The sequence below is a fragment of the Thalassophryne amazonica genome, chromosome 14 (assembly GCF_902500255.1).
Source record: "Thalassophryne amazonica chromosome 14, fThaAma1.1, whole genome shotgun sequence".
NCBI lineage: Eukaryota > Metazoa > Chordata > Actinopteri > Batrachoidiformes > Batrachoididae > Thalassophryne > Thalassophryne amazonica.
In genome coordinates, this window is record NC_047116.1 from 6,824,238 (window position 1) to 6,838,727 (window position 14,490).

Genomic DNA, 14,490 nt, shown 5'->3' on the forward strand with positions numbered 1-14,490 from the left:
TTCCGAATTACTTTTTACTAACGTTTGCTTTGTTTCTATTTAAAAATTTTAAATAAAGCATTTTAATCAGCAAACAAAAGTTGGCAACATAGAACCCCCTTGGAAGAGCGAATAAAATCTTTTTTTTTTTGTATTTTGTTTTTCCAAATACTTGATTGTTTTTGTTTGTAAAACAATAACTATGCAAACAAACAAACAAATCACGGCAGCCGTCTGGTTTCACCACCTTGCTGCTTCGCCTCCGTGCACAGACGCTTATCGAGTTTGTGTTTGAAGCGGTCCCTCTAAAAAAAAAAAAAAAAAAAAAAAAAAGGAAAGTACCAGATTTATATTCATGTGCAAATGAGCTTCCTTAGAGGAAAAGATTCTTTTAAATGGAGGAGAAAAAAGAGGCATTCAGCTTATCGTCAGTCAGCAGAAGTTCTGACTCGGTTTGTTGCTTCTGAGGTTAAGTGCAGTCAGCCTCCAAACATTTCTGCAGTGACTGAGAGGACGAATCGTCTCAAACCGCCAGAGGATTTTAGGTAAATATGAGGAAAAAACTAAAATATTATACCTTTGCCAACGACTGCTCACTCAAAGATTAGTGAGACCAGTTTCACCAAAACTGGTGGAAAGGTGGAGCTGAAACAGGAATACCAACAGTTGCATTTAGGGGTGCACCTGGGGGAAAAAAGGGGTGGAGTAACAAAATGACAAAAGCAAAGGTGTTTGGATGTCTGCACTCTGTAGAGTTCTGTTGTCATTATTGCTGTCAAGGATACTTACACTTTACACTCAGGATAAACACATATTGACACGACATTACATTTAATGATTTAAAATTTGTTCTCTTGCACATGTCAGTCACGGTAGCAGCTGAACAAGCAGCTCATCTCACACTTCCCTATCCTCATCAGAGTCCTGTAACTCTTCCTGGGGGATCCTGAGGCGTTCCCAAACCAGCTGGGAAATATAATCCCTTAAGCGTGTTCTGGGTCTTACTCGGGGTCTCCACCTAGTTGGACGTGCCTGGAAGTCCTCCCTAGGGAGGTCCCTTCTTATCTTAGGGACCTCATAGTACCATATCACCCCAATAGAGCGCTTCGCTGGGGGGTTCCCATGATGCACTGAGTGTTTCTTTCTCTTTTTGCTCTGTATGCACCACTCTGCATTTAATCATTAGTGATTGATCTCTGCTCCCCTCCACAGCATGTCTTTTTCCTGGTTCTCTCCCTCAGCCCCAACCAGTCCCAGCAGAAGACTGCCCCTCCCTGAGCCTGGTTCTGCTGGAGGTTTCTTCCTGTTAAAAGGGAGTTTTTCCTTCCCACTGTAGCCAAGTGCTTGCTCACAGGGGGTCGTTTTGACCATTGGGGTTTTTACGTAATTATTGTATGGCCTTGCCTTACAATATAAAGCGCCTTGGGGCAACTGTTTGTTGTGATTTGGCGCTATATAAATAAAATTGATTGATTGATTGATTGAATATTTTAAAAAAGGTTAGTTTTGATTGATGGACTCTAGATATTGGAGCATTTTGCTAAAATGAGTCATTTGACGATGTTTTCATGACATATTCTAAGCATTTATTTGATATTTTACAAACTGAACTGTAGATAACTTGTAGTTGATTTAAAAAACAATGTAAATTATTTTTTCCAGTTGGAGCCGATCAGTTTTGCCGCATGTTGGGTTTTTAGCGTTACCGATTGGCCTTGTACTTTTGCAGTCCTGCAGCTCATTCGTTAATCCGTCAGATTGTTGGTGTTATTCAGTTTGACCTTTCTCTGTATGCTGTGGGACTGAGCGGGTGGCGAGGCCGGCACATGCTATCAGTCTGAGCCGTTAGCCGCACGCTTGCCGCGGGCCCCACATGTCATTGTTACCTGGTATCCATGGCGTAGGAGAAAAAAAGGTCATACTGTACGTGTGATGTCAGAGGCGGAGCGTTCGCTGCCGACCGTGACTTTGATTCAGCCTTGGGCTCCAGTCCTCTCCGTTCTCGCTGCACACCTCCCACAATCCTTAGCAACAGTCTGAGCTGCTGCGGGACAACAAAAAGCCTTTTTCTATTTTTGATTTGTAGTCCAGTGTTTCACATTAGGTGAAAGTCTTAAAACTGTCAGTGAGACATTAAAATATCACGTCAAACTGTGAACGCTGTTGAAAAGACGCTGGAGTTTGTTTTTGTTTGTTCTGACTCAAAGTTTCTTAATCTTACTGACATCAGAGGTGACTGAGCTAAAGTGTCTTTTACTTACAAAATCCTTTGAAAGTCTCTGAAAAGGAACTAAACGTGCTTATCAGAGGTTCAGTGAACCGTTTTCCAGCAGAACTGGCAGAATGTTGATGGCTGCAAACGTCACTTCCTGTTTGATTGAAATCTTAAGCACCTGTGAATCTGTTCAACTTGTTCACGCTCACAAATGATTTGATTTTTCTTGCTACAATTCATTGTGTTAACTGTAAACTTGTGGTTTTAGGTAATATGTTATCACACGGCGTGCAAACTGATGCATGATTTCAAACATTTAAAAGATAAAATAAAGATTAGATATAGAGCTTCATTCTGATGGGAACTTGATACTGGACTACTGATACTACGAGGGCTGTCAAAGTAACGGTCCTTTTTATTTTTTTCAAAAACTATATGGATTTCATTCATATGTTTTTACGTCAGACATGCTTGAACCCTCGTGCGCATGCGTGAGTTTTTCCACGCCTGTCGGTGACATCATTCGCCTGTGAGCACTCCTTGTGGGAGGAGTCGTCCAGCCCCTCATCAGAATTCCTTTGTCTGAGAAGTTGCCGAGAGACTGGCGCTTTGTTTGATCAAAATTTTTTCTAAACCTGTGAGACACATCGAAGTGGACACGGTTCGAAAAATTAAGCTGGTTTTCAGTGAAAATTTTAATGGCTGATGAGAGATTTTGAGGTGATACTGTCGCTTTAAGGACTTCCCATGGTGCTAGACGTCGTGCAGCGCTCTCAGGCGCCGTCGTCAGCCTGTTTCAAGCTGAAAACCTCCACATTTCAGGCTCTATTGATCCAGGACGTCGTGAGAGAACAGAGAAGTTTCAGAAGAAGTCGGTTTCAGCATTTTATCCAGATATTCCACTGTTAAAGGAGATTTTTTTAATGAAAGACGTGTGGACGGGTCCACGCGTCGGGACGCAGCCGGCGCAGTGTGGCGGCACAGGACAAACACCTTGAATGTTCAATCCACGCTCCTCTTCTTTGCATTACAGCTGCAACACACACATTGAAGTTGTGATGACATTGCCACACATCTCAACAGGGATTCTCCGAATTTCTTTTTCATTTTCATGAATTGATATTCCTGAAAATGAAAAAGAAATCTAGAAATTTAGGCACTAGAGTTTAATGCTGCTGTCCATGGAGCCTGAACAGAGTGTCTGAAATGCATTTGTCCTGCCGTGAATGTACTGAGATTACCCTATCACCCATAATGCACTGCTGGGCACAGCATGTGCTCACTAAAACCTTAAAATTAGCAAATTTCTTTAAAACTAAATCATATATCTGATATTTTCACTTTATAAAACATCAGACATGACAGTAATTTGAAGTAACTTGTTCAAAATTAGTTTGGTTAAAATTTGAACCATAAGTTAAAAATGTATGCCTCTGGATGACTTGGGTGATATTGCCAGTGTATCAGTATGGTGTTAAAGAAAATGATTTTTTTATTTTTGTAAGACCAGTTCTCTTTTGCCTATAGAGGATAGAGTGGTTTCTTCTGGAAACTGCTCTCCTGTTTGCAGAGGGTAGAACTATGCATCTGTTAGGAAACTTTTAACAGGTAGGTGCTCGACTGATTTTAAATTTTAAAACTGTTTGTCACTGTTCATCTTTGTTTACTATGTTATCGGTCTAAAAGTTATCGGACAAAAATGTATCGGAAGATAATTGGTCCGATAATGGTTTTTAAAGTTATCTAAAAAGATAATCCGATAATGAAAACATTATCTTCGATAATTATCTGTTATCAGATTATTGGAACTGTGCCCACCACTGGTTTATGTGAAAAATTGACACAAACTGACAAGGATGTGACCATTCGTTGTAACCTGAAAATATTGCTTTCCGAGCAACATAAAATCAAAGTTTGGAGAGCAGACTTGTAACTTTGAGAAAAATAAGGAAAGTGGGTTAGTGAACCAGAGGGCTTCTGGCTCCAGCCCCCTCAGGTACTGTGGTTTCGCCCTTGACTGCCACGTTGAAGGTCATCGGCCTCCACTGTGGTAGTGCTGCCAAACGCACGGCACAGATGGCTGCCTTATCACTGGATAAATGTTTGTTTTCCCTGAATCTCACTTCCTCAGTCTTTCCTCGTGCTTTCTGTGCTCCACCTTCCCGCCATTATTTCGGCATGCTTCCTTCCCCGCTCTTGCAGTATAAATTCCATGGCTGGTTGATTTGAGTGAGCAGAGGCAAACGGGTTCGCCTTCCAGAGTTCAGGACTCCGGAGAACGGTCCAGGCAGCAGCAATCAATCACGCAGTAAATTCGTCCTCTCTCAGGACTGCTGCCAGGTGACCAGATCTACGGCTGCACGCACGCAGAGCGCCGACAGCCTGAAACTGTCCACAATCTGACAAAAACCAGGTTACAGACTCATCCAGCTGGGGGCTGTGTTGCCACGGTGACGACGTATTGAAAGTTTGGACAGTGATGATGGACAGTGTGGGTTTGTTGATGTCTTCTCAGCCGTAGACATTTGGCTTTCTCATCATTTTTGTGCAGATTTACTCAAATCTACTTGGAAGACTTTGTGTAAAGGTTGATCCTGGAGCTGAAACCTTTAACCCTCTGAAACCTACAACCTGCCTCTCGTGTGAAAATAATGTTTTATTGAAATATTGCCACAATTATGCAATTTTGTTACGGCTAAATACTGTAAAAACAAAACAAATAAACAGAATTATCAGGTTTTCACATTTCTGACATTCTTTGAACTAATCATGTTCACTGAATGTTTTGTATTGGTGGAAAAATAATTATATATAATTTACAGTGGTGATATTTCATCAAAAACACTGTTTCATTTATTCTTGGGCATTTCTGTTGTTCTAAAGGAATTACAGTGACACACACAGTCACACTGCCTTCACTGGGATTGGCTGACACCATGTCGCATCATTCAGCATTTGCATAAAATGAGCTTCTTGTCTATTTTAGCCCCACCTAGCTAGCGGCTGTAAAATCCCCACTCTGACTGAGAATGATTGGCAGCTGCTCGCTTTGCCTCTGTCTCTTGTAGCTAATGTGACCAAGTTGCCTCTGCTGGGCAAACTATGTAATGACACCATTTCCAACAGCCAGACGTTGTTTTTTTTTTTTGGTCATTATTTATTCTGCAAAATAAGAGTACATATCTGCAAAAATAATGCCAATACTGACTGACATGTCCGTAAAGGCCTGAATGACATAACACTCAGGCTCTAGTCGAGGCCACACGGAGCCCGTTCGAGTTCATCTTTGTGTCTGTGCTTTTTGATTGTTGCAAAATTTACAACAAATCAGACAAAACCCAGTGACATTTGCTGATGATGTGACATTTAATAATCGTGGACACATTGCTAGTTGCTGCGTTAGCGCCCTGTAATTAGTTTTGAAGCGGAGGATCAACTCTGGCAGCAAAGTCTCAATGTCTGACATCCTGAAGTCTGTCCTGAAGTGGATGTGATGAAACATGGGAACATTAAAAACCTTGTTCACGTTCTGTGAATGTATTTATTTAAGCTTTGCGTCTTTCTTTCTTGCAGACTTGTCTGGAGTTGGAGAGGTATCTCCAGACAGAACCCAAGCGGCTGTCGGAGCTATTTGACGAGGAGCTGGACTGCCTCCTCACGCCGGCCTTCATGCACGGCGGTGACAGTGATGAAGACCTGCTGGACCCCCTCCTCCCCAGCCTCCCTGACCAGCCCAGTCCTCCTCCTTTACTGGTGTCTCTACCCAAAGTCCAGGCCAAGATCCTCCAGGTGTCCACCCACAAGAAAAGTCTATCAGATGTAGGAATTGACACCATCACAACCAAGGACCACTCTGGAGGCATCAGTGCTGCACAGCTTAGTGCCTCAGTCACGTCCCTAACGCCGCCATCATCTCCGGAGCTCGGCCGCCACCTCGTCAAACCCACACAAACTCTGACTGCCATGGCAGACGGAACTCTAACGCTCAAACTGGTGGCAAAGAAAATGGGGTTGGGGGCTGCGAAGTTTGTGGCGGCACAAGCGTTACCCTCGCCACCGGGCCGAGGAGGAGCCCTGAGTGACGGCGAACAAGGAGGAAGTCTGGGAGGCGATGTCCTGGAGAACAAAAAGAGAATCCACCGATGCCAATTTAACGGCTGCAGGAAGGTTTATACCAAGAGTTCCCACCTGAAGGCGCATCAGCGGACGCACACGGGTAAGACTGCTCTCGCCGTGCACTTTACTTCAGTGTTTTGGTGGACTTGGTGTGAATCTCTCCTTAAATGCTGCTTTCTTATTTGCTGCTTATTAAAGTGGAATGTTTTATTTATGTCAGTGCACCAAATAACTCCGGAGGATGTTGGGGTGGGCGAAGATAGATTTAGATGCAAGCAGCCGGCGTGATTGTTTTGTTTGTTTTTTGAGGGGGTGGCACGCGTGAGCGACTGATGCTTAGCATGACTCTGCATAAACAACGAACCATATTATCAGTCTGTAGAAATTTGATGACTGTGTAAGTTTGATATGTGGAGTGAGGTCCAAATGTGTCTGTAAGACCTGAGTTGGTTCCTAAAACGTACTTAAGCTTGCATCCGGTCTCCGCTGGAAATGGAGTAGTCCAGAGTAGAGGTGGGCGATACCGGGAATTTTGGTATTGATCCGATACCAAGTAAATACAGGCTCAGTATCGCCAATATCGATACCGATACTTTTTCATATTTAATCTTCATAGATCCAAAGGATCCAAAAGACCTAGGATAGAATTTCACCAAATAATGTACGTGACAACAAAATACTTTATTATCACAATCAACATTTTTGTTAAAAAAAATATCACTCAACACAACTTAAAACAAAATCTCCTGAGGTAGAGGGCTGACAAACCACAATACAAGGGTGCGCTGCTCTGTGTTGTGTGACACAGCGCAGCACTGCTCTTACAGACAGAGAGTAGACTTTGATGAATCTGTGTGTGCAGCAGTCAATGTGTGTGAGAGAGAAAAAAGCTTGAGTATCGATCTTTTTACACAAGGATCGTTCAATATCGATACCAGCTTTGGTATAGATATTATCAATATTAGGATCAATCCGCCCACCTCTAGTCCAGAGTCCTCTGCGTGGTCCAGTTTGAAAGGGGTTTCCATGGCCTACATTTATCATCTGTCTTTGATTAATCAGAAGTGATAAGGTTTAGGGTTGATTGGGTTTTTTTCACATTTGAACGTGTACCAGGACCTGGAATTCGGAAGCCAGCGTGGACTTGACTCACTCTGAAACAATAAATTCTAATTTATACATCATCTGATACAATAACATATATAATCCAGACACAATAGATCAAGAAAAATCTACAGCAGTTAATTAAAGTAAGTGTTAGTTGATTTGGATTGTTTTAAAGTATATCTTTCATTCTCAATTGCTGTAGTATTACTTGCTGGCAAAGCTCGAAGAAAAATGAGTTGTAATATTGTTGTATTGTGTTATAAATTATTTGACCAGTAGACGTCAAGATGACGATGAGTTCCTCTATAAAGGCATTATGGTAATGAAGCTTTTTGCGATGCTGGGAGTCACGACTTTGACACCAAATGACACGTAAACAAGAAAAGTTTAATCCATTATCTGACGCCACTCTGACTTTTGTCTTTGGCCAGCTTTCATTTTTATTCTCAACAATAACTGTACTTCACAGCTTCATGACACAGTGGGCGTGGCTAAAGCACACTTCAAACATCGTACAGGTGTCTGGGTGTTTCTGCTGATTTGTCTGGGTGTTTCTGCTGGAATTTAATGGCAGTTGTGGAAAAATTGCATTGTACTGTACCGACAGCACGACTGACACAGAAGAACTGTTGGATCTTGCTACCTTTCTTCCTCCAACCCAGATGTTCTCTGGAACAGAAACTTGGCACAGACTGATTGTGAATCAGTACTCTGTAGTACAGAGTTCAGTTTGTACTTCTGATTGATGCCATGAACACAACGTTGGACAGATCATTAGAGCTTGAAATGAGCTTTAAATGACATCAGAACCAGTTCTATAGCTGCTGTATCATCTGAGATACAAGCAGTTAAAGTTGTGAGGTTGTGCTAATTAGCTGAAATTTTGTTGCTGTGTATTTCGCACATTAAGAGGAAAAATAAGTGAGCTCTGGCATTACTTCTGAATCCCAATCATCCTGCGCAGATGTACAAAATTCTGAGAAATGTCTGCAAATGGAGATTTCCTGTGGACGAGAACTCATCTGAATCAGAAAATCTGCAGCATGAAATGGAAACTCTGGACGTTTTCTGGAGTTTGTCGGAGAAATCTGCTGCAGCGGACGAGCTGCTGTGAAATTAATCCACGTATGAACTGGGTTTGGTTTGGACCACATGGCTTTACTGGGTCAGACTGCAGCTAGAACATGTTCTGTCTCTGCACTGGTTTATTTAGGACTCTGTCTTTTTACGCCCCCCAGAGGAATCTCGAGGCACAACCAGACTTGACCAGGACTTTATCAGCCAAACTGATGGTTTTGTGACTGGTTAAGTTGGAGAACCAGTCTGGTTCCTTCCTAACACTGAAGCGGTTTACTCTGGTGGAGTTCTCCTTCCCTCTTTAGTACCTTTTGGATCTACATGAAAACAATAAACTGATCAAAGAGCTGTGATAAGATCCTTCAGGTGCAGCATTTCAATCATCATCTGATATTTGTGTTTTTCATTCTTTTTCTGGTTCTGTGATGATCCGCTGAGTCTTGTGCCAGAAGTTCCTGCCTCTGTAAAGTCTCAGTGATGGATGGAATCATCATAAATGTCTGCAGATTGAACTGTGACCAACCGTGTGTGAAAACTACAGTTAACCTCTCAGTGACCCGAAGGCGGAACGCACGCCAGACTGCTGGTAGCTTTAGCGTCGGCACACATGGCACCATTTGGCTCGAGTTGAAATGAACAGAAAGTGTGTGAGGAAATACACATCTCCACCGAGGCCTGAGATTAACGAAACAATTATCATCTCCTACTACACATTTTTATTAGCATAAACGGTGTTCACGTGCTGTTTTTTATTGTTACAGGTCAAGATCCATACAGATGTTTATGCAGAATTTTACTTGACTTTTTCTGCCATCAATTTTTTTTTTTTTTTCTTTTCTGACTTGTTATTCAAGTTTTATACTAGTTTGATATGTCGGACAAAATGTTGAAATATGCCTCATATCTCTATGTAAAAGGACAGGAAAGCTCCAAAATTCCTAGGCTTTGGCACAGGCCTCGGCATGTAGGAGGTAAAATGCTGCAAATGAATTAATACTTTGATAATTGAATAACGCAGTAAATTTAAAACAAACACTACTGTATAAAAATGCACATAGTGAAGACAAAATAGTGAAAATTTCCCTTTGATGCACCACATGAAGGGAAAATATAAGGTTGTTTTGCTTATTTAATGTACCATAAACCTTAAAAGAAATTTAACCCATGGTTGCCATTATTGTCAAAGGTAAGCAACTGAAAGTAAACTCGCATCATCCTCTAAAGCTGAGGATGTTCTTGACAAATGAAGTGTATTGTATGTGAGGGGGAATAATAAAATAAAAAGGGAAACTAAAATGAACAAAACACAGCTTCTGAACAACCCAATAAACATCTTGCAAGGGTAAAGGCACGTCTTCCATCTGGACCTTTCAGAATAAAAGCCTTACATAGACATAGAACATTTAGACTGAACACTTTTCTAAGAGTCAACTTAATTAACAGTCACACATGAATTCTACACAAGTGGTTTACATTTCTTAAAAAAAAAAAAAAAAAAAAAAAAAAAAAGGACAAGCACAGAATAAAACACCATCTGCTGGTGCCAAACAAAGATGGGAAACATTTTTTTTTATTATTTATCATCAACAAAGGTACGTCTTTTAGTTTAGTTATAAAGCACACCAACTTACTCTGTTACTGCAGATTGTTGTTAATATGTTATATTTGAAGACTGGGATTTTTTTTTATCAGGTTTTTGTTATTATTATGATAAATATAAATATTGATCCACATGGAAGAAAATATTGTGATTTTTGCACCGTATTACCAAGCGTTAATTCCACTACTTTGTTTCAGTCAGCTGCAAACCTTCTAACGCATCCTGCTAAGACATTCCAGGGATCACATCACCTCATCGTGACATCAGTAATAACCTTCTTTCTAACTTGCTGTTAACAGTTGTTGTTTCTGATGTCTTTGTTCCTCCAGCTGAGGGGGCTGGTTGGAGTGAAAACCTGCAGACTGTTCTGCTATTTATGGCAACTGCTATTTATGACCCTGATTGAGATCCACCAGTGATTACTTACAGGAACCCGGGTATCATATAAAACTGTTCAGCACGGATCCAGCGTGGCTCCTGGCGTCGTTTATCTGGCGCGTTAGCCGTGTACCACCTCAGGGTGACATTATTCAACCTGAGCATGATTTCTAGTATCTGGAGGAGCAGCTTGGCCTCCAGTTGTTGTCATGGCGTGTTAGCGGGGTGTTTGGCATTCACCAGGATTACTGAGTGCAGCCTGCAGACCTGCTCTGCAGTAATGCTGGATCTGACCTCGCCATCATTAATCCACCGTGTTACAGGCTTACAGGAGCCCCACGACCGTTGTGTGGGTGCAGGTATAGAATTACGTTCGTGTTAGCCCGTAGCATTGCTGAAGAGGCTGCAAAGGGCAGAATACCTCCTTGCTGGTCTGTAGCCTGCCGCTGCTACTTTACTGGGCGACGTGGTGCTAAGATTAGCTCATCAATAAGCGGCCACTTTACACTTCACTTTTCTTTCTCAGCCACTTCCGCTTATTATTTTGATGTTACTTGTTTTTCTGCTTCCTCTTCTTGTCTGTTAAGTTGGACACGCCCACTCTTCACCTGGCTACAGCACACAGGTGTCTACTTTAGAGAGGTGGGGATGGACTGGTTGTCTACCTGAGCGGTTGCCATCCAGGTCCCAAGCAGTGTGGGGGATGTGGCACCAGCATATGCGCTCTGTCCTGACCCGAATTATGCAACAACATAAACACTGACTTCACTCCTGATCCTAAAACTTACTGCTGCTTTTATTAAAATCTCAGGCTGCCTTTGGATCTGGACTTTGATGCTCGTGTTCAGTCGGGTTTTCTTTTGCTTTGATGACTCATAAACATGGCTCAGCTTTATGATGTCACATCGTCACTCACACGTTTATCGTTTTATCTCCTTTCTTCACAGTTAAACCTCCCTGGGTCGTCTGGAGGTTGTTCATAATGCTGCTACGAGGTTTCTCACAAATAAAAAACTAAACATCCACATGGTCACATGTTGTTAATTTCTTTTTGCTGATTCTGTTTGATTTTCAGGGTCCGTTTTTAGAATCCTGGTTTTGACTTTCAGAGCTCCAGGTGGAAGCACCATCCTACATTAGTGAACTTTTACATCTAAACATCATGACCAGGACTCTCTGGTCCTCAGATCAGGACCAACCTCTTGATTATTATCCTTTTATCAAATATATATATTTTTAAAGCCTAAGAGCCAAGGTTACTGTTGGCTGCCTGCGAGGTTGCTATCCAGTTGTTTGCTTGAATATGTGGTACTTAAATCTGCTTTTGCATTAATGAAGTTTGGATTTGATGTATCATTTCATTGGTTACAGGACATTCTTCATAAGATGAACAACTTTTGGCTTTTTTCCCCTGAAATGGGTCCTTTTACCCTTTTTTTTTTTTTTTTTTTTTTTTTTTTTTAATAACTTTTTAATCCAGAATAAATTCATAAACTGTGCTGTTGATTCTGCTCTTGAATTAACCAAACATAAGGTTTTTTTTAGGTGGGTTCACACCGTAGCTCGGAGCAGAGACCTTTGTGTGTGTGTGTGTGTGTGTGTGTGTGTGTGTGTGTGTGTGTGTGTGTGTGTGTGTGTGTGTGTGTGTGTGTGTGTGTGTGTGTGTGTGTGTGTGTGTGTGTGTGTGTGTGTGTGTGTGTGTGTGTGTGTGTGTGTGTGTGTGGCATAAACGTGTATTCCCACCCAATGTGTTCATTACAAGTACAGCGCTGTGCTGTAATTAGCCTAATCCTCTTTTTTGTACTTTTCAGTCCATAAATCATTGGGCATACGTGTCGGGGTGGATTAAAGTAGCGGAGGGGGAGGAACCGTTTCACTCGTAACCGCCACAAGCCATTAAACTCATCATAGCGAAGCCCGTCAGGAATAAACTGTACCTGCATGAAACTCCACTTCAAGATGTTTATTCTTTTCCTGTGGCGAGAATTCCATAAACTACACAATAAACCATCACAAACTGCGTACAAAAGGGGGGGGGGTTCTGTAATTGGGAAAATACATCAAAGAACGTGATGTTTTTAAGTCGGCGTAAAGGTGATAACATCTTCAGGAACTAAATTTTAATATAAGGATTCATCTAAAGTCCTCCACACAAATATTTGTCATCTTATTCAACTCTGGTTTGGGAATTAGTGTGAATCTTAAATCACGAGGCGTCTTGATGAGTTTTGAGTCTGTGGCATCCAAAATGGCGGTTATAACGTGAGCCACCTGGCGGTTATAACGTGAGCCACCTGGCGGTTATAACGTGAGCCACCTGGCGGTAAATTAATAAAAAAACAGAATCAAGATTATTCCTAGTTAGTAAGATGGAACTGAAGAGTACTCTACAGCGTAGTTCTACTTATTGTAGTAGTACTCAGGGTAGCTAGCTGGTTATTGGTTAATCCAATCCCTGCTCCCGACTACTGAATGAATGTCTCTGAGTGCAGCGGTAAGAATATTTGCACAAATGGAAAACACGTGCACACACACAGTTCTTTTCACTTTGTGTAGTTCATGGAGCTCTTGTTTTTTAATTAATTTATTTTTTCTTATTTTACATTTACTTTTATTGAGGCTGAATGGGTGGAGCCTATCCCAGTGCCAGCTTGGATCGGCTCCACCCACTTGTTTTAATTGTTGAGTCAGTTTAAGTCTTTATTATTTTTAATCATGTAAATATTGTCATGTGGATCCTGTTCCTTGTTGATGTGATGATGTAACCCTTGTGTCTCGTGCTCAGCACAGAAAGCCAACTGTGACCTCAGACTGTGACCCTCGTCTTCCCCGCCCTCCAAACTCAAACTCCGAGCAGCTCCCTCAGCGCCTCTCTTTCGCTTGTTCATTCACTTTGGGTTGCCAAGCAACTGCCTCACACTATTCCATAATTGGTTGGTGTCTGGTGGATTGTCCGTGCCTGTTAGTCTCTCCCTCCCTCCCTCCCTCCCGCCCCTTTCTCTCCTCCTCTCCGTTGCTAGGTGATTTTATCATGCATCCTTGCTCTGCCGTGCTATAATTGGCTCGCATCATGGTTGCCGTGGCGTCAGGCCCAAGCTTGGCCTTGCTTCATTTCACCACCAGTGTGTTTGGGGGGGTTCTATTGTTAAAAAAAAAAAAAAAAAAAAAAAAAAAAAAAAAAAAAAAAAGGGGGGGGGGGGGGTTGGCCGATCAGAGGACACGATTGTGAAACGACCGCGTGTCTGGCACCTGAGGCCTCCAGCCATGCCCACACCTCGCTGCAAACTATCCACAGCCTGGTTTAGTTAATCAAAGCAAACACAGGGGTTCCAAGTTAGAATTCTTATTAATATATACAATATTAAAGAAATAATCCTTAATCCGAGTCCCGAGTGTGCAGGCGTGCCGCTTGTTGTGCACCTGATGCCGTCAGATCTCTGATTAGGACTCAGCTGGAAGACTTCTTGGGAAGATGAGGAGCTGCGTGTGTTTCTCAGTGGAAGCTGGTGTTGTGTCAGTAAAAGCATCCAGTGTAAAATCTGTGCTAAATCCCAATACAGATTTCTTTTCGATCTGATGTAGCAACCCCAGAAAAACACATGACAATAATTGGAGTCTCAATTATAAAAAAATAAATAAATAAACTGGGTGTGAATCCTTTCAAAATATATGTATTTATTTATTTATAATTGTAGCCATGGGAAGATAAAGCGGAATTTCTTTGATGGAAAAAACTCTGCTGGAGTGAAAGCCTCAGAAGCTGGAACTGTGGAAATCAGGATATTTGAGGTTGGACTTTAAATGTGTAAATCCTGGGTTGCAGCTTGTGACTTGGAATTCAGAACAATCGCATCATCCTGAAGTCTCATTGTGCCTGTGGATGAAAGTTGACTTGGATCAAAGATGTCCAGACTCTGTGGGCTGGGAAGCAGCCAGCACATCATTCACAGTCAGAATTTCTTATAACACGCCACGTTTTACTCGCCGTTGCATCACCTCAGCACTGCTCGGATTCTCG

The 14,490-nt window shown here is 42.0% G+C and overlaps 1 protein-coding gene across 1 annotated transcript in view; it reads left to right on the forward strand.

The window, feature by feature from the left end:
- The window catches only part of klf7b (Kruppel-like factor 7b), a 65,518-nt gene that overhangs the window by 35,762 nt on the left and 15,266 nt on the right, over positions 1–14,490 (forward strand). The window contains exon 2 of the mRNA XM_034186785.1: positions 5,768–6,410. Coding sequence (XP_034042676.1) covers positions 5,768–6,410 — 643 coding nt within the window. The remainder of the gene's footprint in view (positions 1–5,767; positions 6,411–14,490) is intronic.